The following is a 26,083-nucleotide window of genomic DNA, read 5'->3' as shown; positions in this document are numbered from 1 at the left end:
AATTAGTTTGGCATTAAAGTGCACATAATCATTGAGGGACTTATTGCTCACTGGCACGTGACTTCAATCAGAGCTTCCTGAAGTATTTTAGAAGTCAGTCACTCTGATCCACTCCAAATAGCATCCATAACCTATTCACAAACTCCTTGAAAAAGGACAAAGCAGAATGGTTTGTGTTAAATGGCTGATAAATAAAAAAACAAGAGTAGAAGAATATAAAACCTTAACAGAACCTCCTCAACTTAACCACATTCTAACAGTTTGTTTAAGACAACCAGCGGATGCTGGAGCGACACACTGCATAATGTCCAACACTTTGGGAATGTAAAAAAGAAAAAAAAGCAACAAAATGAATATCTTCGCTCTTTAAGAAACATTTAGAAAAACGTTTTCTCCAGTGTAATCACAACTACCTGTCTTATTAAACAATAAAAGATGGTTTTAATGTGTAGCTCTCATGTTTAGGTAGCAAAGGTTGACACTAGTTAGGGTTCTCCAGTGTGGCCACAATGACATAATGGGCCCTATTTTAACGATCTAAGCGACGGCGTCAAGCGTGAAGAACGTAGGGCGTGTACAAATCCACTTTTGCTAGTTTAACGGTCGAAAAAAGGATCCGTGCGCCAGTTGCACGGTTCAAAAGGGTTGTACTTAGTGTCTTAATTAATCATAGGTGTGTTTTGGGGGTAACATGCAGAGTGTCATCCCCTACATCCATTTAAAAGCCAGGCGCGTTTGTACAATGGCACATTGCTATTATGATGGAGGATTTGCTGAGCAGGAAGGAGAGATTTTCAGGAGAAGAAACTGATCTGCTCGTGCATGAAGTGAAAGCACGCGAGCAGATCACATATGGCACGAGCACTATGCCACCAAAACTCTATGAGGTTAAGCAGGCGTTAAAATAACAATGAAATGCTGCGTTATTGACTTCAGACCAGGTTTTTGTTGGTCAATGGCGCCATCACTTTCCCCTGCCTCGAGATAACAATACGCCAAGAATGCACCTGAACACACCTCCCTGCAAGACAAGCACGTCCAAATGTGCAGGTGCATTTGCTATTTAAAACGAAATTGACAACTGTGTCGGTCTTAAGCTAGCAAAGACACTTGTGTCGGGCTTTGCGCTCTGAAATGAGTTTTCCAATATGCAGATGATGTGATGGTAATTGTGTGTAACCTATTACTGAGCGAGACTTTGTCAAACTATGGAAACAAAACCACACCAAAACCCCAGCAAGTGCCTTAATGTTCAGCCGTTAAAGAAGGTTACCGTAATTTCTCATACAAAATCAAATAATGGCCAGTGTGAACAAAAAAAAAGGCTGGGGAAAAAAACAACAATGGCTCTACATGGTAAAGTAAGTATAATGCACATTTATACAGAGCCAATTCCCCTCTGCTGCTCTAAACGATGTCAAGCTGCCATCGATGAAACGCAAAACTTTCTGTAGATGTTTTCAAATTAAAAGCCCATCAATAAGTGGAAGCCTGGATTACATTAAATGTAATGTGTTATTCTGCATGACATTGAGATTCATTGATGGTAGAGTAACAGCAGTCAGCAAAAATGGAAAAGGACTGGAAGTAATATTCAGGCCATTGGTGAATGAAAACATTATTTCTGTTAGAAAGGAGAAGCAGATCAGAAAGCCTGACATGACTGTTGGATCACTGATGGAATTGGTGCTGTGGAAAAGTATATAAACGACCGGACAGGGAAGTTTTGAGTTTGTTCCTAAATTCCCCTGTTTCACAATTAATGCAAAGGCCTGGATCTCTCTGCGCTTGAGGTAATAAAGGCCAGAGCCGATATTTGTAAATTTACGGTAGACTCCGTTAAAGTGTTAAAACCATACTGGAATGTTTATGGAACCTGAGTTACACCAGCATGTATCTCCTCAGTGTAAAACACAGCCAATCAGATTCACTCCCACATGGGTCCTTCACCACCAAACCAGCTGGAAGAGCCACTTCATTCAGACTACATCTATTTATCTTTTGATTGTGACAGGTTGAGCAGTATGTGAAAGACAGGTGACCTCCCCCCTTTTTGATAATCAAGTTTCAATGAACCAGTTTTACTTTTTCATAAACCAAAAATTCAATCAATCAGTCTTGAATCCAGATTTCAGGGGACAAAATAAAAATTCCTTGGAACTCATCTCAACTCTTATTGTAAGTTTCCAAAAACTGATTGGCCTAGATGGGTTGACAGGTGGTATTTAGGCATCTCTCCCACTCATACATACATAAATACGTTGGCATACATTCAGTAAAACCATTTCCAAATGGAAGATTTATTTTTTCCACATGGGGTGACTGTTGGAGTTACCGCAGGATGATTAAGGTGATCTTCATAGTTTTCCGGAAACAAAAGTAAAGTTTCCCTCTCAGCTTCAAGGCTGAACAGTCATTCCAGCGCTGCTCGATGCGGTCTGAACTCAGCACTTTTTTATTTTTATTATGGAGTATTTGATATTTTCGGAATATTTTCACGCCACCTCCCACTTTGGTCCGTCTCATATTTACAACCACGGTTATAAATAATCGCTAGTCTATTTTTCGCGTATGTTGCTGTTTCTTCCCAGGGTCTCAAAAAGATTAATGTTCAAGTGTTGTGTGAACACACAATAGGCGTTCCACTCCATTTCACTTCTACAAAGTGCATGTTTCGGTGTGTGTTTCTAAAGCATGTAAGGTGCAGGTAGGCAGCTCTGTGATGATTTGAAGGGGCAAGCTGAAGAGTGAGGGAGTCAAGCCACTGACTGATTGGCGTTACCAAATGTTTGTCAGCATAGTCTGTTCGCCAAGCGGTCAGGAAGAAGGTTCACAGGGCCTAAAAAGTCGCTGAAAGGAGAAAAGGAGGACACTTTTCAATCCTTTCTTTTCTCTTATTGGGAAAAAAAGGGGGCTTTAGGTTCATTTTGAAGTCTAAATTACAAGTTGACGCGCGATTTTTTAAGGTGTGGTGTAGGCGGGGACTAATAGCTAAAAGGTGAGGGGGAAAAAAAAACCTTTTGGTCCTCAACAGCAGTAGGCTTGAAGTCGGCTTCTCCCTGTGTGGTAGCGGTGTGGCACCGAGAGGGAGCGGGGACACTTCCTGTCAGGGCGATCAGCTTGCATTCCGTTTAGCTGCGTTGTTCATGCTAGGCTGAGGCTTTTAGGAAAGAGCCCAAGCAACGGTTGAGGAGTGGGTTTAGTTAAATAGTCCACCTCTGGGTGGCTGTGGATGACAGGGAAGTTTTTCACCCACTGCTTGGGTAAGGTAGAGTTTAAGTGATACGCCTACCCCTGATTATTACTGAAGGTAGGAGTAGGAGTTTGATGGCCATGTTGCTGGGTTGTTTCTTCAAGAGGTGAAAGCTCCTCCCTTGAAATAGTTCTGAACCCGTGCAGCGGCTCATGCATCGGAGAAAGGATTGCGTAGGCATGAGTTTTAAAAACCCTTCCTTGGCTGAGAGTTCAACGCCCGACTCGCTGGGTGATTCCTCGATTAGGAGGTGGAGGTTCCTCCTTTGAATAAATTCTGGACCCAGGCGAGGGGCGTGGCCTGATGTCAGGAGTCATCATCGGTGTCCTCTATCAAAACCTTGGTGTCACGGGTCTTGGACCTGAAATGAGAAAAAGAGTGTTTACAGTATTGACTCACGCTATGTATCATTACAGAACAGGTTAGCATACTGTTGCTAATGAGACTCACTGTGAGGCCAGTCGCGGCCTGCGTAGACTCATGCTGTAGCTCCTCTTCCAGCTCTTCTTGCCCTGCCGGTTCCTGACTCCGTCCTCCTGGTCCATCATCTGCTCCAGCAGTGTCTGGTCGTCAGCATTGAGCGGAGCCACACTGATGTCCCTGACGGCCCTGAACTCACCACAGTTATTCAGGTGCTCGTTCTCCAATCGAAAGAAGTTCCACACAAAACGTCTGCGAGGGAGAAACATCGACTGTCAGTGGCCAGTTTTACTCATATGCTGTACTTCACATATTAAAGATTCTAACAATAGTGAATAACAATGGTCCACACCCTCTTCATCACAGACTTTATCAGCAGTCGTAGAAAAGATAAAGAAACATTGTGTGTACCTAAAGACCTCCATTGGGGCCAGTACAGTCGCCAGTATGTCAGAGATGTTGTGCCACCCAGGGATTGTGCTGAGGGACAGCGTTAAAGTCCATGAAAAGCGCAAAAGCACATCCTCCACTATGGCACTGTAGTAATAGGCCTGGAGGGAGAGACGGAGAACACGACAGTTATGACAGTTTATATTCTCAGGGACTCATTTTGAAAGGATCAAACCACTGTATCAGCCATTCTCCTCCAACACAGGTTCCTCCCTGTGTGGAGAAATACCTTATGTGGGTAGACTATCTCCTCTCTCAGAAAGGTATTCTCTCCTGCGTTGCGGTCAAACAGGCCCCAGTCCATCTTCAGATCCCAGATCAGTGTGTAACACGAGCTGACCACTAAACAGCCGATATACAAGTAGAGGAAGATCTGGGTGTCAGCGTGCTTTGCAGCTGAGGAGAGAGAGAGAGAGAGAGAGAGAGAGAGAGAGAGAGAGAGAGAGGGAGAGAGAGAGAGAGAGAGAGCGAGAGCGAGAGCGAGAGCATCAGATCATTAGATTTAAAAACGGAAACGTTTTTTCTATTTTTCCCTTAGAGGAGAGAAGCAAAATACTGCATGTGCACGACCGTCCGGAAATGTATTCCAAGCAGCCTTTAACTTCTACATACAAGTGATGAATTATTTAATCAAATCTTAACCTGCTGTTACTTTGGCTTCTGATACACAACAGGAACAGCTGCTCTATACTAAATAGACAATGGCCTGGAAAACTGGAAAATATCCTTTTTCTTTAAGGAAATAACTAGGGCTGTCAAGATGGATGCGTTAATTATGAGTTCATGCAAATTCCTTTTGAGGCCACTCTTTTTTTAATGTGTGATTAACGTACGCACGTTTTGTGATTTCACTCCTTAGTTTGGGAAATCATGAAGCTTCAGCAGTAACGTTGCGGACAGTGTTGCCAACTTGGCAACTTTCTCACTAGATTTGGCTACTTTTCAGACCCTCTTAGCGACTTATAGACATATTCAAATATATTTCTATTGTAATTCATTCCCATGCTATTTTTCAGGGTGTGTATGACATGACTAATAATTTATAAAGACAACAGAGAAACAGGGATGCAATAAAAACAGTAAGACAGGAGCAGATCAAAAAACAGGGAGTTATGTTGTAAGTTATGGAAAAATATAAAAAGGGAAAACTAAAAAATAAAGGTCTGTCTCTAATAAAGGTCTGTTTCCTATAAAAACCTGGTGCGATCTGTGCGTGGAATACATGGACACAAAGATGTGTAGTGTATTTGAGTCTCCATTCTACCTTTGTGTGTGCTGTATAGGGCAGCAAAGGTGACAACAAAGAAGGAAGTGGAGTATTTCCCAGCGTTAACCAGGTGAGGGAAGGCCCGTTTGGAGTCACGGTAACGTCGCAGACACTGGACGAATCGGAACCAAGCAGGAAGACACTGGATCACCGCACGGACCCCATAGGAGTAGGAATTACACACGTCACCTGCAGAGAGCGGCATGCAGAAACATAGTGGTCATGACGAGGCGTGGGTCCATCGTCATTGGATCAGGGTCTTTACAGCCTTTAATTGTTCAGTCTCACCTTTACTGCTGATGAGTCCATTGTGTTTTTTCCAGTCCAGTTCAAAACTGTAGAAGCAGATCATGTACTCCAGATCCATCAGAACCACACCCAGAGAGTTCAACTGGTCCGCCAGCCAGAAGTCAGCAAAGCCAACCCGATGAAACGGAGCTGTCACCACTCGAAACTGTGAAAGAAAGGGCCAGAGAGGACAGTGTCAGAGTTATCAGCAGTTTCGCTGCAGAATCCTGACCTGAAGCGATCATTAGTATGCTCTGACAAATGGACTACATCCATTTCTTTTTTGCGTTTGCCCTTTATTTCGGGTGTTGTGATGGACTAAACTGGCATCTGAACCGTTCTCAACGATGACCAAAATAGATTTCTTAAATCACACTTTTTAGTTCTGCACATTGGTAGTGTCTGAAGACCTGCTGTCACACTACTGAAACGTTAGAAAAGCACAATGTCTCAAAACGTATTATATTTTTTGCACTCTTTTGTATAGTATCTGTTTTTTGTCTTATTTTATTTTCATTTATTTACCTTGTATAATCTTTTTCTATCTGTCCCCTGTAGCGTTTAGTCAAATACTGTCTTTATATGTTTTATATTCTTTGTGTTCACAAAGCTCCGTTTATGTATGTCAAATAGTCTTTGTATACTGTATGTTAAATGTATCTTACACTCATTTGGGTTATGTAAGGTTTGTGGGTTTTTGTAATTATTTGTATAACACCTATGGCAAAACTTAATAAAAAATAAATTGAAAAAGAGCTTGCACAAGAATTCCGTTTGGTGGATGTACAAATGGCGAATACAAAATCTTGAATCTTGAAATCTCCCCACAGCGTTGCGTGAGGAGTCAGAAATGATAATAACATGTAACACTGCATATAATACAAATATATTGTACCAATTTTAAATCCTAGATCATCAGTTTTTTTTTTTTTTTTAAACAATTTAGGTTATTGCGATTTCTTGTTTGTGCAGTGATTTAAATAAAGAAAAAAACTTCCATTTGCACCTTTATTATATATACATATACTTATATGCTTAATTTAATGCGGTTCCAAAAGGCGCTGTACATTTTTTTGGGTACACCGAAATTATGTGCTGGGGGGGGGGGGGGGGGGGGGTGTAGAGTGTGCGCCCCATGTAGGCTGAGTCCTTTGAAGTGGCCCGGGATCGGGTCCGACCAGCGGCCCTTTGCTGCATGTCGTCCCTTCTCGCTCTTCCCACTTTCTTGTCTTACCACTATCACTATCTAATAAAGTGAAAAGCCCAAAAATAATCTTTAAATGATGTGCTGGTGCACCTAAATGAAAAAAATGTAGACGCACCAGTGCAACTTATGGAAAAAGTAAGTCTGGAGCTCTATTTCTTATGGTTGAACTGCGTGCTGCTCAGCCAAAACACTCAACTTAAAAACTCTCAAAACACTCAACTGCAAAATAGAGCAACTTTTTCCCCTAGAAATGTCAAATAGTGGATATTTCAAACGGTCAAACAATTAAAACATCTTTGTCAACTACAATGAAGATAATTTACTGTACTGTGCGGTCGCAAAAAAGATGAACAGTGGTGACAGAAACAAACAGGACGACTGTATGGTTTGTAACCGAGTGACGCTACCAAGAGTTTGAGCAGCCAGAAGCGGGACTTGTAGTAGCAGGTCTTGAAGGGGTTGATGAGGAAGAGGAGGAAGAGGCCGTAGAGAGCCAGAGGGTTAGCCTGCATTGGTACCAGGATGCTACCACTGAAGAGACAGCACAGCAGGCTGACGCACCACAGCACCCCCAACAGACCTGCAATCTGCGCGCGCACACACACACACACACACACACACACACACACACACAGACTAATTCAGTCACAATGTCCATCAGCATGGAGAAATGTCTGAAATCCATAAAGACAAATGAATATCCAGCTTATTGACTCATGTAGAGAACAAGTGATTGCCATGCTCCTGGTTACAAAGTTATTATATCCATCTCATTTTGATAGACAGAATGTTTGCATGTGTGTGCTTAGACCTCAAACAGATGCTGATGTGACAAGTTGTTTCTGGGGTTGAGTTCAAATATGAGTACATGGTTAACCCCCGCCTGCCTCCAGCCGTAGGTGTTGATGCCTGGAAGATAGAAAAACAGGACTGATATTGACTTCACGTTGTTTGTGCTCTTACTTTGAACGGGAAACCATTCAAACTTAGGTGGTAGGGAAACATGCGCGTGTGTGTACGTGCAATATAAATTGGTAACTGAAACTGTAATTTATGTAACATTACCACTGCAGTTAGTATATGTTTTTCATGTATTATTGGGATACAACAAGGCTTGTTTTCCTTTCTCCCTTCCATGTCCTGAACTGAATGTACGGAAACCTGAGTCCCAAACTTGGCATCGTATCGTGTGTGTGTGTGTGTGTGTGTGTGTGTGTGTACCTAACAGGAAGAGGAATTCTATTAACAGGAAGCCTCCTCTGTAGATCCTGACCATAGGCCAAACATCAACATCTTCTGTCACCACAGCTCCTAGTGACAGGTAGAGGGAAAATGGAAAATGATAGAAGTGCAAAACCAGAGGAGGAGAGTGAGAACACTTACACAAGATCATTCCGTAACAACTTAACATGACACGACATGATTTTTCCCAGTCTTGTATTGCTACTTTTTTTTTTAAAATGGTCGCTAATATTGATAATGATTGTGCTGTTGCCAACTGGAGAGGATAGTTTGACTTTTATTTATTTACACAAATCAAAGTAATAGGCAGAGAGAGAAAAAAAAGCTTACTTATTCCTTCATTCTTCTTAAGTATTGTAAAACAGTATCCACAATGCAAAAGACATAAATAGGTTATGACCCTGAAACTACAGTGTGTTCTGTTGTGATGCAAGCCAAAATATGGCAAGTGCTGTATATTTTCTGGCCTGGACACCATGACAGTTAATTTTCCAGGAAGTAAAACTGAATCACTAGATGATGTGAAGTGTCACACCTTCAAATCTAAAAATATTCTATCCTCTTACATATACAATTTATGTAACAATTGTTGAATCGCATGACTTGTATGTGTGCGTGTGTATGTACTGTCTGTATGTGTTACCTGTAATGACCACAGTGACTATTAAGACGAGGAATACGCCACAGTAAAGCCCGACTCTAAAGGTGGTCCAAGCAGGAGCAGGCTGTAGGCAGACAGACAGACACAGTCAACCCCTCAGAGCATGACAATAGAGTTGGTTCATAAATCACAAGACAAGTTGGTTTTTTTGGGGCATTTTTAGGCCTTTATTTTGACAGGACAGATGAAGACATGAAAGGGGAGAGAGAGGGGGAATGACATGCAGCAAAGGGCCGCAGGTCAGAGTCGAACCCGCGGCAGCTGCGTCGAGGAATAAACCTCTACACATGTGCGCCCGCTCTACCAACTGAGCTAACCCGGCCACAATCACAAGACAAGTTAAATAGGACATCTGGCCATGCACTTTGTTGACATCTGTTACCAAAGGAAACTTTCTGTGGGTGAAAGTTTGACTTTGTGCAACAAAAGGACAACAGGAGCGTGTGTGTGTGTGTGTGTGTGTGTGTGTGTGTGTGTGTGTTAAGGATAGACCGATTATTGGGCCGTTTTTTGGCAATTTGCAAATGATCTGTATCAGCGTTTTATTTGCCTGATAACGGATAAAGTTAATGAATTAAAAAGTGCGCTACTTTGGCTCGGCTACAGCTCTGTGTCTGTCCCTCTGCTTCGGTTTCACTCACCACTGAGTCTGACTTAATGTCCCGCCCACAACATCACCACAATATCTGACTCTCTGTTACTGGGGATTATGTTGAAAGTATCTCATTTATTAAATAACTGATTAAAGCATTTAAACTAGTTTTGTGTTGGAGTTTGTAACATTCCAAAATCTTAATTTTGACTAAAAGATCATAATTTTCACTGCATATGCATATCGGTTCAAAATATCGGTTTCATTAACTACTAATAATCGGTATCGGCCTTGAAATAGTATCGGTCGATCCCTAGCGTGTGTGTGTGTGTGTGTGTGTGTCTGACCTGTGCAGCTCCCAGGGGAGGAACCCTCAGCCTCTTCATGGCCCTCTGCCTGTCACCACCTTCCAGCTCTGTTGTGACCAACGCCTGAGAGACACAGAGAGAGAATTTGTGGGGTTTGCTCTCTTTCTAACTGCTTTTATATTGATAATGTTCATAATAATAATGACTTTACTTATAGACCACCTTTACGGCACGGTATTAGGGCTATATATATATATATATATATATATTTTTTTTTTTTTAATCGTCTTGCAATATCAGCTGGCCAAATATACACATCGTGAAAGGCTGCGACATAATGCAAAAGACACTCAGAGTTTGTTGTGTTAGTTGAAAGAGAGTATCAGTAGAAAACTGCACTTTAAAATGTCAGTCTTTCTTTAGTAGTGCCTTTTATATTCAATTCAATGTTCAATAAAAGAATGTTGGAAATGGTTCTCTTTCATTTGTTTTAAATTCAACAAGCAATTTCTTGTATTTAAGCAGAATACTGAAAGCAGCATGAAATGCAGAACTGAGTACACTTTAATATCGGTTGATTTATCGCAAGTAATATCGTCATCACGATATTCAACAACGTTATCGCATATTTCCCTCATATCGTGCAGCCCCAGTTGCTGTGTCAGAGGTGCAACTCAATCAGCAGTGACGTGTACAAATCCTGCCGTATTCAAAAGGCAGTGTGCTAACACGACACACCACCGTTTCCATTGAAATAAACACTTTGCTATGTTATCTCGGGGCTGAACATTGCCCAAGTTAAATCACTGTGTGAATTTGAGCACGTTTACATGAATATCTACACATATGTGTGCACCTCGGTCTCAGAGATGAGCTGTGTGATTTTCTTGCATGTGTAAAATGGAGCCACTTCAACATGGACCACCCTCCAGTCAGCCCCCCTCGACGTCTCCAAAATCTTATCATGCTTCTTGAGGATCTTCCTGAAACCTGTGAAGTTCAGGTTCTACACACAGAGAGAGAGAGAGAGAGAGAGAGAGAGAGAGAGAGAGAGAGAGAGAGATTTAATGAAAGAAGAATCAAACCTGTCAAAACTAACTAGTTAACCACTGCTCATGAAAGATGTGAAACTAGAAGTTACCTAAACATAAAAAAAGGCTCTGCATGTGGTACAGCTGTGTTTAGTCAAGCAGACTCAATGTGCAGTATATCTGCATTGACTGAAATAATGATAATATACATATAATAGTGGCTTATTCTACACATATAATCAGGGTTCAAAATGAACTTTTTCGTCCAGCCAAATGGCTAGTGAATGGTCAAACTCCACCAACCATTCAAAAGATTACCTATGTTTTTTTTGGCTGGTAAGTGAAGCAAATCTACTAGCTCCTTCATTTAATCATTACCACACCCTCTTAAGGATTAATACATTCATTACTTAAAGCTTCAGCAACTAGGCATAAGACATGTATTACTTTTGTTACTATTTTTAGAGTGCATTTTTAACATCTTGCCAGGGACAACAAATGTATGTGAGCCTTTTAGGCTATCTTTCATTTCCAGCTTTTGTTTCTTTTGAACGATCAGCATTGCCCCCGTCAAATAAACTAATACAATATTTATAGGGAGACTGGAAAATTGTCTGTTGGGTGAATGTGTTTTGCACGTCTGCGGGTTGAGATGTAGTTTGAGCGTGTGAACAGCACCTGATAGTTCTGCAGCAGTATGAGGCTGAGGTAGAACTCGGAGAAGGCCAGCTGCAGGTCCTTTATGTTTCTGTGTTTGCATCGCTCCTGCTGCGACAGGGCGAACACCGTCTTCCTCTTCCGCAGGCCCCGCCCGTTAGCCCAGCTCTCCCTCTGGGCGTCCAATGAGGACTGCAGCTCGTTCTGCAGCGTGGCGAATCGCCGCTGAGCCTCAGCCAGCTTTTCTGAATGGGGAGGAGAACGAAAGAGATTTAAAGATAGAAAGCTTCTGCAGGATAACGAGCACAACAGACAGTCAGAGCTGTATCTGAATGAGTGATTTCTAGCTCTTACAGTAGGTATATGACTGTGTGTGTGTACAGAGTAGTAAGCCATTACCAGAGTAGAAGGTGTTGATCTTGGCCAGTTCTTTTTCACATGTCTGGAAGAACTTCTCCTCAAACTTGGCATAGTACCTCTTAACCGTATCCTCGTCTGTGACTGCAGGGAGATAAGAGTTGTCAGATTAGTGAGCCTTCCAGAACAGAGTGGAGACGCAGCACTAGTTATTACTACTATTAGTAGGGGTGGGGGTGGGGGGAATCAAAATCCATTCACGCATGTATCGTGATTTATTTATTTTTGGCGACGGTTTCTAAAATCAATTATTTCCCCCAGAATCAATATTTTTTTATTTCTTTACCAATGATTGACCTAAATATTTTCTGTTCATACAGTACCGCCGACGGCCACCACATCAAATCCGTTTCCAGCAAAACAGAGCAAAGCAGAAAATGCAGAAAATCCATGTGATGTACTTCTTTACAAATGACATAAATGTCAGACTGACTGACATGTGATGTGCATTCTGTTTAGAAAGCAATTCGTTTTTTAGAAATGTCTCATGATATCTTGTCTCTAGAAGTGCATTATTTGTTAAAGAAGGAAAAGAAAATGGCAATACTCAATACTGTCGAATCGCAATACTTCTAGAATCGCGGTAAATGAAAATCGCAATACAAATCCAATCGGCACCCATGTAGAATCAAATTGGATGAATCGATTAATCGATTAGTTTAGTCAACTATTAAATTAATCGCCATCACTATCACCATTTTGATAATCGATTAATCGTTTGTCATTTTTTTTTTAATTAAAAAAAATAAGATTTCTCTGATTCCAGCTTGTTAAATGTGAATATCTTCTAGTTTCTTCTCTCCTTTGTGACAGTAAACTGAATATCTTTTGAGTTTTGGACAAAACGAGACATTTGAGGACGTCCTCTTAGGCTTTGGGAAACACTGATCCACATTTTTCACCATGTTTTGACATTTTTATAGATCAAACAACTAATCGATTAATCGAGAAAATAATCGACTATTAATCAACTATGAAAATAATCGTTCGTTGCAGCCCTAGACAAAAGCATATCGTCCCAGCCCTACTACTGAAACCACTTTATTGGACCTGAACGTAGATGGACAATAAACAGGAGGGCAGAAAGGGGAAGGTGAGGAGAGGACAGCAAAGGCAGAACAAGGACAAGTGGGGATGGAGGATTGAGTGTGAGAATGTAAATCTCCATCATGTTTCTGTGCAGCAAACCCCCGTACTGTCCTGTTCTGGCCAGCAGGTGGAGCAGTGAGACAGCAGCAGGGCATCCAGCTCTGACGACTAGTTCCAAAAGCTGGATTCTCTTGTTGTTTTCTATGAACACTTTTATTTTCTAACCTTTCAACACTTTTGACGTATATAATGCATATGAATCGCAACTTTATTGCCGTTTGCATACTTTCTTTTCATAAATCATTTTATCCGACATTAATACAGTGTAGGTGTCTCCTTGCCTAAGGCAACATGAATACAGTGTGGAGATGCTGATACATGAAAATGTCATCTTCATTCTATTTTGAAAATATTGTTCTGTGTTTAAGGAAGGCAGAATGTTTTTTTTCCTTACACGTCAGCCTGTCTTTAAACTGTGCAACAACAACGACCGTGTACGTTTATTGCATGTCACACTGTGCAAGGTCTAATAAAATTTATGGCAAACTATGTCAGACAGTATGGCAGTTTGAAATGATCATCAGATTGCGCGATGAATGCGTGGAGAATTGTATTGCTACAATGTTGCTACATCAGCTCGGATCATCCATCTGCAATGAATTCTATGATTCTCTCACACATATCTTATGGCTTAACCACACGGTCCCAAGCTCAGCAGTCATCAATTAAGACCATAGAGTGTCTTTATAACCAAGCCTTGAAAGTCCTGGACAAGAAGAGAATAAGGTAGCGCCACTGCCAAATTCTAAGCAAACATAAGATTTTAAGTTTTGCTAATTTTATCTCCCTGAATTTTGTTACATTGGCCTAAATAACGCTGCTCCCCCACCCCTTCAAAAAACAATAACAAGACAGCAAAGTGCAGGGTTCATACGCATTTTAACCAATACTTTTCCATGACTTTTTGGCAAATTTCCATGACTATGTATTCCTGAAAATGTCAGTCGACATTATACAATAAGAAAAACAATCTGTGTTAAAAGTTTACCCTCAGAGGTTTAACAATAAAATGAATGATAATGTATGTGGTTCATAGTGGGATTTGTAATATCGCGCCCCGAGTAGAACGTTGAGGTTAAGACGACGTGAAAATACATTTATTAATCACATATTATTATGCTGTGTTAAAAAAAAAAATTCCATGACTTTTCCAAAACTTTCTGGGTCTTTTTATGTTTCCAAAACCTTTCCAGGCCTGGAATTTGCATTTTTTAATTTCCATAACTTTCCCAGGTTTTTTCAAAACGTATGAACCCTGAAAGTGGTACCAGATCCACCACCCGAGCAGCGTTAATAGGCAATTGTAGTATCCCTTTTTGTACAACATTTGCCAAAACTGCCTTTTTATGAAAAAGGGGCACAATTATTGAACTCTCTGCCAGACCACTTGAAATGTATCCCAACATTAGCCACCTTAAAAAAAAACTAAACAAATTGTGTCTAATTCAGGAACAATATTGCTCTCATGTTTAGTTTTTACACTGTGCTCTGTCTGTATACTTGCTTTCCTTTTTCATTTCATTCCATTTTATTTCATCTCTCTCTTATTTTTTAATAATGTTAATCTGTATTTTTATTTTTTAACCAAAAGCCCTACTAGGGACATTGTGGTGTGTCGTGAATTAGCTTCAGCTAAAAACACTATGATACATACCGGTACATCAGATAACTGTTTAAGCTTATCGATGTTTTTTTGTATCTGTCCCTACCTAAATAAACTTTAATAACGCTCTCGTACTTTGAAAAAACAGCAAAACAATAAACAAGCCTGGGCCATAGTGTTCTTTTTTCGTTTCATATCATTTTGTTTTGTGTTTTTGTTGTTCTGAAACAAAATGTCGTCCCCATGGATGTATAATAAGAACTGGATACAGCACCCGAGGCGGAGTTCCTCAGTGGCGCATGGAGCCATCATGGAGCCATCATGGAGCCAAAAAATACCCGGATGATCAGCACTGCTTCTGCACTGTGCAGCCCATACAGCAGGCGCACTAGAGACCTCCGGCTATTTCCAGTTAAGGGTGCCGCTAATTTTGAATGGGGATTAAATGGTTATAAAATCGTGCAGCTCTTCTAGACTTTCGAAATGTTATCGGACCAAATGGATCACAAAAAGTAAATCCTTTCACATGGGATAATGCACAAGAAAATGTATCCACTGATTATTAAATGTGACATGTGATTACTTCACGTCTGTAATAACGGCAGGACAGCTGAGTGACAAGTGAAGATAACGTCGGTAGGCTTATAATGATAACATATCAGATAAAATCTGTGAAATCAGTTAGACTAAAATGACAAAATTATAAATTTTGACTAGATTAACTGAAATGTTCAATATAATAATATAATGATTTGGGGGTGCCAGGCAAACAGCGTATTGCTTTACTTTTCACCCTTTCTCTAACTGGGAAAGTATTCAAAATGTTTTTTTCCCTTAGTACAACTATAAACTATTAATAGTAAAACTATTGATAACGCACGGTACGAGTCCTGCATTCAAATGTTTACTTCTAGTGAAAAGAGAGGCATTATATCAGCATAATGTACTTAAAGTTACTTCATGTCTGTTCAAGGTGGAGCTTTCAACTCGGATGTAATGCTGGATAGTTGAATGAATAAAATGCCTCATAATATAATTGTGATATTTTGAGAGTAAACTCTGAATCTGCAACGTAACCAGTAACATTTCATATGCATATTAAGTGCTTTGGGGGCCTTCTGCGAGTTATTTTGGGGTACAATGTTTCTGAAGAAAGCTGCAAGCAGCGATACAGGATGCCAAGCGAGCGGCCCATTGTGAACGGGCATGTTTTGAACAGGAACTGCAATAGTAAGACAAATTAGACAGATAAGCCAAACAAAGTTTAGAAAAACAATCTTTTGAAAATTGCACGGGATCAAGTTTCCCCATCAAAGTTTAGGACCGTTTTACAAGTGACGTGACAGCCTCTGGTTTGTGCTCTCTAAGTTGTTTTGGAGAATTATGTTGATAATCAATGTTATATTTACTTGTATCCCAAATACCATGCTAAAAAAGTTGAACTCCTTTTACCAGAACAGAGTCCTGTAATTTCCATCAAAAATGGTCACAGAGAACCTGCGTGTCCAACCGCTAACTTGTACCCACTGTCACGTCAACAACAACCCAACAACAGACCGGGCAGGTGGTTTTGAGTCAGACTTTGCAGACTCAGTGATTCACTGTGTTTCAGACTGGCTGCTTTTAGACAAGACACCAAATTAAGTAAATTGGAGTGTCCCAACCACTACCTCCCTCCCCTCCCCCCCACCCCCCCAACCCACCCCCCCTCTCTCTCTCACCAGTGCACAACCACACAAATAGTCACAGTCAGACTACAGTAATCTCCTTATCCTTTTTTGGCCTTATTCTGCTCTTTTCTCTGTGTCCTGGCTTATGTCATCATGATTATTATAATTATTATCATCATGACATGTCTGTCTGTCGGTAATAGGCTACACTTTCCATTTGACAATTGATGTTTTTTAGCTCTATTTTTCAGCAACACCCTGCTTTACTCTCACAGTTACACACATTCACACTTGGCAGCCAGCCAGTGCAGCAGAGGTGTGCTAACAGCCATCAGGGCGGACAGACAAGACAAGCCAAAAACATGATAAAACACATTTTCTCTCTTACCTCTAGTGGCCATGCAGATAGACAAATGAAGAAAAAAAATCTATGTTTTGAGATATCTTTCTCTGAGATTTTCTGCGTCCACCTCAATACACTGGACGCACATGGAATCTTATTTGTAGTGTTCAGGGGTCTCATTTATAAACGTGGCGTGTGCACAAAACGGGGAAAATGTGCGTACGCCACTTCCCACGCAAAAGGTTGTGATTTATAAAAAAAACAAACTTGACGGGAGAATGTGCGATCCTCCACGCAAACTCTGACCCGTGCGTACGCACATTTTGGAGACAATGGGAATTGGCGACGCAGATGGTGAGGTGGTGAACTGAAGTCAGACTGCAGAAAGTAAATGGGGGAATAATGATTACTCGTAATATGTTCAAGTATTGATGCCTCACGCACATTTTTTCTCTCCATATCATCCACGTTACTATGAAGATTAAATCCAGCAGTGCTATTTGCGCTTGTACTGAGTGATAATTGTTCCATAAACACCTTGTAAAATCCTCCCGACTGCATGGAATACAGGATAGCATCAAATACCCTACCATAAGATAACTGCAGAACACAGTGTAAATAACCAAATATCTTTTTTTTAATACTGTGCATATATCATCAAATATCAAAGTCTGGAAATACAGCTGTTAAGCTCTCGCGCAATCGTTACACGTAATATGCTCGTTATCAGTCCAACTTTAATACTGTTCGTGACCAAACCTGCATGAAGGAAAGTGTGTTTGCCTATTAGACTTTGGTATTCAAATTGTATCTCGCGGTTGGGGGATACCACTAGTTGATGCTGTGATTTTGGCAAGGCGTTAACAATCACAATATGTTGTAAACATATAAATACTGCGGTGACCCCCGTGCGTAATGCTGCATGGCACTGCTGGCCCTGCAGGAGGACTAACCCCCAATGGAAGAATCAGGAGAAAAAGAGGCTTCAGGGACCATGACGATGACTGGCTAATATGCCGATTTAAATTCCCTAAAGCTGAGCTCTTAGATCTACGTACTGAATTGGGTCCAGTAGAGAGGGCAGCGCGCCGGAACCGTGCCATCCCGGTCCCAATACAGGTTCTCGCCACTCTGGGGGAAACCGGCTGTTTCCAGAGGGAAATGTCAGACAGCTGAGTGTTTTATATAAATATTATATATAATCTTCAACTTTATCACTAAGGCTTGTTTGGATAGCCTATAATATATAGTTTTGTTAAATCTTATCATATAGGTCTGGTATATCGAAGCTGTCCCTGAGTGCTGTAATGCCTGCTGTTTTGGAAGGTATTATTAATATAGGTAGCTGTAGCTATACATCAGGTTCCCCTACACTGTACGAGAACAGGCCGAATTTATATTCAATATGCAGCAATTCACCAGCGTCTGAGAAGTTTTTTGCTTTTTCCTCGCCAGTGGGCATGATTCGGCATAATGAAAGAACAACTGCCAGGGTCATTAACATACAGATCAGCATTCATGAGGTGCTTTGCATTGACTGTTTTTGGTTAAAAATGGGCGTGTACAGATACACATAAGAGGCTGATTCACGTACGCACACTTGTGGGTAATCTGTGATTTATAGAGGGAACACTGCTTGTAGATGTGCGTATGCACGGTTTTATAAATCTGAATTTCTTTTTGCCGTATGCCATTTTTGACTTTTGGGCGTACGTACACTTTTAGTAAGGATCCTACGCACAATTTTATGAATGAGACCCCAGAGCATTAAAACATTACGTGTCCTCTCTTCCAATGTCCCCATTACTGTGGATAACACATGCTGTCAACATTTTTTATCAGGAACTATTCCCTGTTCCTGTTAATCCTGTTCACAGTGTCCACGCTTGTGGAATGACAAGTAGCTGCTGGATTTTTAAAATTCTAATTTTCAGTGCTTTGAACATTACAGACTTTCGCCTCCATTGTGTTGGAGTGGAGAATGACATTTCATAATGTGGCCACATTAAACCAAAACCATCTGTCTGGCTAGATAGAATCGGAGGTAAATGACAAATTGGCAACACTTTATTTGAAGGGGTGTGCATAAGACTGACATGACACCGTCATTATTATGACATGACACCTGTCATGAACATGAAGGACTCCTTTTGAGTATTCATGACATTATTCACGTCATTCGGTAAATTATGACACTTTTAGCATTGTCCGTGATGCCTTTGTCATGACAACTTGACATTAACGAAGACAACAATCTCTGTGTTATGACAACTTGACATTAAGCAAGACAGTACAACCCGTCCATGTCTTTGTAATGACAACTTGACATTAACCAAGACAACATAACCTGTCATGACAGGCCCAATTATCAAACTTTAATAAACTATTAAGCTTTATGTGTTTTATAAAACATAGTCATGTTAGTCATGTTTGATATATTCATTCCTTCATCCGCCTACCTGTTACGTACAACATAGACCTGTGTAGTTGGATTCCACCGTTGCTCCGTCATATTCAAACTGGGGCCGCTGCGGTAAGGACTGAGCCTTAGTACATGGGGCGCACACTCAACCAGGTGAGCTACAATGGCGCCCCGAAATCCTGTGTATTCTTTATGTTATGATGCACGGTTGAACATTTTCTCTGAGTCGTGGTTCTTTCCGAACTTTATTCCAGTCAATTATGCATAGGGCTGGGCAATATATTGATATTATATCGATATCGTGGTATGACACTGGATATCGTCGTAGATTTTGGATATCGTGATATGACAAGTAGTGTTGTCATTCCTGGTTTTAATGGCTGCATTACAGTAAAGCGATGTAATTTTTTAACTTACCAGGCTGTTATATCTTTTCTATTATTTGCCTTTACCCACTTAGTCATTATATACACATTAATGATGATTATTTATCAAAAATCTCATTGTGTAAATATTTTTTTGTAAGCACCAATTGTCTACCCTACAATATCGCCGCAGTATCGATATCGAGGTATTTGGTCAACAATATCATGATATTCGATTTTTTCCATATCGCCCAGCTCTAATTATACATACAGTATTACTACTTCAAAACCCAGTAGATGAGACTTAGATAACTACAGCTTGATGTCAAAACAAAAAACGTCCACAGGAAATGATCATTGCCTCAGGTTTTATCCAAAGCTCTCAGCTCTCTTCAGACTACTCCTCAGCTTCTGTAAAAGTTGTATCACTACAACTGCTGGAATTTTCAATTGACTTTTTTTTATTTTTATCAATCTGTTGTTCCATTGTTGTGCAAGCACTCACTGATACCGCTGCTAAAAACTAAAGCCGAACGGAACAACTGATAAAGTCAGTCACATGGAGAAGGAGAGACAAACATGGAGAGTCAGTAATGGAAAGAGAGTGAACTAAAGAAAAAGGCAGGCCGATCATTAGGGAGGCCATGGAACAAGCTGGAGGGATAAGTGAAGTGATAGATGGTTTGTGGGATTGATATAATAACATAACATCTCTACAATCTCCCCGCTTCTCTCAAATTTCTTTGTCTCCTAAATCAGCCTGTTTGTTTATGTACATTTCTACTATTTAAAGATGTTAGAGCGGTAAGCAAATACTTATGATTGCTTAAAGTGTGCTTGTGTGATTGCTAAAAAAGGTTTTAACTACACTGTTATTAGATGTTTCGTCTGGATCAACGGACGTACATTTCAAGGATAAAGCCCAACATTCGGCACGAGGCTCACGGGAAACAACAACAACCTTCGAGCTAGCGAGCTACATACTGAAGAAGCCCAGTTTTGAAGAAAATTTGGATCGTGCAATAACACAGGACTGCTTGGTTCTTTCAGTGAATCAGTGTATCGTGTGAACAGTTAAGTTTTTAATATTAATATTTTATGTGGCGTTTTCTTATGCGGGGCGCATATGTTCCACCATAGCAACTTAGTTCCTGAGACCCTTTTGGAGAGCCAACGACGCTTCGTCCGGAGCTTAGCGCCGCCCAAGACGATTGTGATTGGTTTAAAGGAACACGCCGACTTACTGGGACTTTAGCTTATTCACCATCATCCATACGTACCCTTCTCATCTCTGTGCGTGTTGTAACTCTGTCTGACGGCTCCACCGGTAGCTTAGCCTAGCACGGATCCTGGAGGTAACCGGTTCCAAGCAGTGCTACTTCTGCTACTTGGGTGGAGTGATATGCTTTGCAGCACCTGAGCCCCGAGCAGAGAGTAGCAATGCTTCGCCTTTCTGAGAATATAGTTCCCAGTTTATATACGGTTAGAAGATGGCTGTGTCTCATGTGACCTTGTTATTTGTACACGCTGTGACTATACAAATCACAACATGTAAATAGGAACATGTTGGCGTTATTTTGTCACTTATTGAGAGCAGTAGGCTAAATGGAGCCGGTTACCTCCAGGATCTGTGCTAGGCTAAGCTACCGGTGGGTGCGTCAGACAGAGATGAGAAGGGTATGTATGGACTTATCTAACTCTGGGGGATACGGTGAATAAGCTAAAGTCCCAATAAGTCGGCATGTTCCTTTAAAGAAATGCAAACAGAAATTACTCCACAGCACTGTGAAGATAGGTCTGGCAATGCTCTTGCTGTCTATTAGCACGGGTCTTCCAAGTGCAGAACTAGTTTTATAATTTTGGGATCAAGCCATACAGCTGAGAAGACACTGAACAAGTTACACCAATACACCAGAATTTAAGAGGAAGTCAATCCTTTTTCTTTACAAAAAAAAAACCTAATTTCTTCAGATGTTTGCAGGACTTACTAATCCCCAATCATTTTCAATAGTGACACGTATTTGTTGTTGATGACATCAGTGTGAGAACAAACGGGAGGATTTATTCATTAGCCAGAAGATGAGAATGGAAGAGCCTGTGAATCACAGTAGATAACAACATGTGACTAGAGACTTCTGTAGATATCATAGAGCCATATATAGGGATAGTGTCAGACCCATTGTCTAACACCATGGAAAATACTTCTGTGTTGGCCGTTTCAATCGCAACTGCTGCAGCTTCCTAGCCCGCCATTTTCACAAGTTTGAAAACACGTTGGTGATCCCGTCGCTTACGTAGTACGTAACAAAGACGCCGACCATTGAGGGTGAGAATGCTGCAGCGTTCCACACTCATCTTTTTGACTGTATGAGTGCACCATCCGGGTACTTGTAGTGCACTGCATTTTGCTATACTTTCGACAGTGTGAACGCACTGGGGACTCAAAATGGCAAGTGTGCGGATTGAGACACAGCACCATTGTTTCCACTGGTAATGTTATGAATATGAAGGGCACTAAGGATACAGCCATTTTATACACCAGACATATATAACGCTGACCTTCCTCTTTCTTATTTTCTACTAGTCTGATTGTGTCTGCTACCATGGAGTCTTTTTTTTTTATTTTTTTTTTTTTATAGTTTTGTCGCTGCTGACCAATTCAGCTCTCTCAGTTCAGATCTCTCTCTCCTTTTAGAGTATGATGACCAACTCATGAAAACTAATAAGACACACAGCAAAACACCATGCCAACAGACCGATAAGCAGCTGACAGATCTACAAGTGAAGCCAATTACAGAGCAAGTGAACTGTATAAGAAGTTATATGAGCGTTATATGCATGGGTTCGGGTTTTGGCATGTGTGGTAGGCTTGTGTCTTTTCTGATGGTCTGGTAAAAACTTTACAAATGACATTGTTTTGAGGCTGATCATGATTTGCTCCACGGGTTATGTTCTGTCATGTCAAATTTCTGACTGGAAATAGGCCCCTTAAGTGGTGACTCTTTAGCAAAAGTTTGTCAAAATAAGATGAAAGGAAAGACACAAGGAAAGACATATTGTGCTAGTCACGCTGTTTTGTTTTGCTTTGAGAGTGTGCAGTTCAGGGGCACAGAGAGGCCTGTCATTACATGATGAAAAATAAAGCCTCTGATAACTGGTTTTAAGACTCTTTGAGGCCTTACATTTTGGTCACACTGCGGCTGTTGTGTTCGTGTATTTTTAAAAAGACACATAATTAAGCAATAATGCAGGATGAGGTAGCCCCATATAAAAAGTAATTGAGTAGCTGGAGGTAAAAAAAAACTGCACATACCAATCTTGATAGCAAAGTATAATATACACTTCACCTATACATTCCTGTTAACATTCAGTTTATTAATTTTGGAATTACTGTAGTGTACACCTGTCTACCACAAATATTATTTTACATTTCAAATATGTATATTTTAACTCTGTATTTTAACTCTGCACCATTATGTCTTAGTTTCTCTATTTTGTAACAGGCGTGATTTTATCTTTTTTTTTTTTTTTAAGTATTTAATAAGCATTGTTGGAGGGAAACGGAAAACTAAGATTAGGATTGCCAACAACAATTGTGTGCAATTGTTGTGCACATGACAATAAAGAATTTGAAACGAAGAGGAGAGGCATTTTCTCTGCTAAGTCCATTTTTTTTCTATAGCGGAACTCCACAGAGTGCATTATCACGCTTATACCATGAAGTGGTAGTACTGATGTCACAAGAGTATTTATTGGAAGGAGATAATAACTTCATCCACTGCCACTAAAAGAGAAGTTTTCACTGTTCCCTAAGCTGTGTATTTTCCGATGCTTCCCAGCAAACTGTAAACTTAACAATACAAATAAGAAGATGGTTATATTTTGATTACTAAAGCAGGGCTCGGAATACTTTGTTATTGTGTACATGCACTGGTGCATATAGTTTTTAAAAATACATGCATACATTTACCTGCACCACTTGGTGAATTTGTCATTTCCCAAAGCATGCAGCCACATTTTCATTTTTATCTTAGCTTTAATATAGCTGAATCATTTCAATTTTCAAAATGAATTCTCTGATGTCTCCAAACATCACAGCTAATCACTTCAGCATGTGAGCTGTACCACCAGGAAGGAGTCACAGTTCACTCCACATTTCTAAAACTCTAAATTAAAATGTTTTAACCAAAACCAGTTCATCCAGTCCACCATTTGATTATGATGCTACGTTTTGATTTGATTTTGATGCACTGAAATTAGGTGGGAGGTGGGAGAATCACATTTAAAAATGACAGCTCCACTTGCATGACCTGAGAAATGGTTGTCAGTAAGGTGTGAAGCACATCAGGATTTACTGGACTGGCTGTGCAGAAAGCACTGCTGGGATTCTTAAGGATTTAAAGCTTTAGGGCGTAACTTTTTATTATAATGAACGTCCGTTACTTTCAAGCCGTTGCCAAATGAGTTGCTACAAAGCTAATTAAGACTATCAGCTCCACACAACTCTCTCTGTATTTCTCAGCATGGCTGTGTTTAGAAATTGGTGTCGTCCGGCAATTTTCGCACGCAGAAACTCGAGTAAAGATAATTACCTCTTCTGAAGAGTCCATCATGTTTTTTTAATCCTCCGTGTCCTCCTTGGCTACTAGCAACTGTGTGGAGGAGGAGGGGGGGGTGGTGCGCGATCACGGAAAGCTTGTATCATGTAGATGGGCCGACAGAATTGATGTCGTTACTTAGAATTCCTCATGGGGGAGACAGAAACTACGCACTATAGCTTTAACTCATTAAAAGAATGCACATCTAAATTAGTTTGACATTAATAGGGTTCCTGCTAATTTGCATTATCATTGCAACTTCCTGTTGCAACAACAGCAGCTCCGCATTCCTTGTTATTAGTAGGTGCTCAAAGGTCATCAGCCACTTACTAATCAAGCAGACCTTATTGATCTGTGTTGTGTGTGTGTGTGTGTGTGTGTGTGTGTGTGTGTGTGTGTGTGTGTGTGTGTGTGTGTGTGTGTGTGTGTAAAATGAATACCTTCAATAGATGGGGCCTGGTCCTGAGCAGCATACAGCATCTCTTTGAAAGCCTGCAGACACAACGAGAGAGAAAAGATCAAATAATTAATTATTCAACAATTACATGAAATATTCATCTTGTGAAACGTCTCCACGACATTGAAAGCGTGAGTGCTATGTGATGTACCATCAATGTGAGCCCTATTACATAATGTCAAATGTCAAAACAAACAATGAACTGTCCAGTTCAATAGTTTTTGTAAAGTTAAATGATGTCAATGAAAGTTAAAGTAATGACAGAAATGGTTATTGTAGCATTGGCAGTATAAATATAAGAGCTATTAAAGATGAATTCCAAAACAATATTGAATCACAATTTCTGTGATTAGTCCCAATATTCAATAATTTGTTCCAATGTGATTACCACATACACTGTTACAGTGTTTAACTTGAATACCATACTTCTTAGTTCCTTACAAGTTTACAAAGACCGTGACGTGCAGTATAAGGCATCGCACACCTTAAAGCTATAGTGCGTAGTTTCTGTCTCCCACATGAGGAATTCTAAGTAATGACAAAACAGTCGGCCCATCCACATGATAGAAAGCCTTCGGTGACCGCGCAGTTGCTAGTAACCAAGGAGGACACGGATGATTTATAAAAACATGGACTCTTCAGAGAGGTAAGAGGTAATTATCTTCGCTCAAATTTCTGTGCGCAAAAGTCGCCGGATGACAGTTTTCTAAACATAGTCATACTGAGAAATATAGAGAGAGAGATTTGTGGAGCTGAAAGTCTTAATTAGCTTTGTATCAACTCATTTGGCAATGGCTTGAGTGTAACGGACGTTTATTAATATCAAAAAGTTACGCACTAAAGCTTTAAAGCTGATTTACAGCCGTTGTGAGGATTTATACTTGTTCACTGGTGTGTCTGTGTAGTTCTAGCGTATCTCTTTAAGAGAATAGCAGAGCTACATATGATGTATGTGTGTGTGCGTGGGAGAGTGTGGAAGAGCGAGTGAGAGAGCGAAGGGGGTTAGCTCCGGAGCGAGTACAGACTCGCGGTGGAGTCGGAGAAGCAAAGTGTCTCCCCTGTTCTTTCTGACCACCGTCGAAGCGCTGTAGCAGGAAAAGTTAACTCTCTCTTTATGATTTCATGTTGTTTACAGAAAGGGAGCAGTAGGAAATGATTAGGAAGAAATGCGACGCTACCAAGCCGCGGCCAAGCGGACCAAACACAGTTGTTGCGGTTGCCGTCGCTGCAACGTGAAGTTACATTTCTGGAGAGGTGCCCGTCAGGCTATGGCGTAGGGTCCGAATCTGCGTACCCACGTACGTACCTACGGCGTAGATTTAACGCAGAACCATAAATCGGCGCTTAGGCCATGGCTGAGTGTTACATTCACGGTCTGTACTACAGTGGGAATTTCTGTAGGAATATCTGTAGGCTCGTTAAAGATGTTTTACTCGTTTTTCTTTTCAGCTTTTCTGATTGGGACTGTTGGGATGATAGCTGGGCCACTTGGGGATTGGTTTTTGGCTGCTTGTGGCCTGCGGGCCGCCATTTGTTTGAGTCTGCTGTACATACTTAAATCAGTTATCACAGGGCTGAAGAGTAAAGTTTGGTGATGGGAGTCTGGGACACCACTACATTTCAGATGAACAAAATTTAGAAAAGAAGACAAGAAGCGTCTTGTTCACAGTTAAACAGGGCGGA

General features: G+C 40.7%; 1 protein-coding gene across 1 annotated transcript in view; it reads right to left on the bottom strand.

Moving 5' to 3' along the window:
- Positions 1-2,060: 2,060 nt before the first annotated feature.
- Positions 2,061-26,083, bottom strand: part of LOC116043946 (xenotropic and polytropic retrovirus receptor 1 homolog) — a 40,327-nt gene continuing 16,304 nt past the window's right edge. The window contains exons 2-16 of the mRNA XM_031290981.2: positions 24,384-24,435; positions 11,776-11,877; positions 11,398-11,621; positions 10,545-10,694; positions 9,728-9,811; positions 8,771-8,852; positions 8,107-8,196; positions 7,697-7,794; positions 7,293-7,472; positions 5,679-5,844; positions 5,388-5,579; positions 4,353-4,519; positions 4,085-4,224; positions 3,704-3,925; positions 2,061-3,614 (exon numbers count right to left, since the gene is read on the bottom strand). Coding sequence (XP_031146841.1) covers positions 3,560-3,614; positions 3,704-3,925; positions 4,085-4,224; positions 4,353-4,519; positions 5,388-5,579; positions 5,679-5,844; positions 7,293-7,472; positions 7,697-7,794; positions 8,107-8,196; positions 8,771-8,852; positions 9,728-9,811; positions 10,545-10,694; positions 11,398-11,621; positions 11,776-11,877; positions 24,384-24,435 — 2,004 coding nt within the window. The 3' untranslated portion in view covers positions 2,061-3,559. The remainder of the gene's footprint in view (positions 3,615-3,703; positions 3,926-4,084; positions 4,225-4,352; positions 4,520-5,387; positions 5,580-5,678; positions 5,845-7,292; positions 7,473-7,696; positions 7,795-8,106; positions 8,197-8,770; positions 8,853-9,727; positions 9,812-10,544; positions 10,695-11,397; positions 11,622-11,775; positions 11,878-24,383; positions 24,436-26,083) is intronic.

The sequence above is a fragment of the Sander lucioperca genome, chromosome 9, assembly GCF_008315115.2.
Source record: "Sander lucioperca isolate FBNREF2018 chromosome 9, SLUC_FBN_1.2, whole genome shotgun sequence".
NCBI lineage: Eukaryota > Metazoa > Chordata > Actinopteri > Perciformes > Percidae > Sander > Sander lucioperca.
This window is presented reverse-complemented; position numbering and strand designations above follow the sequence as displayed.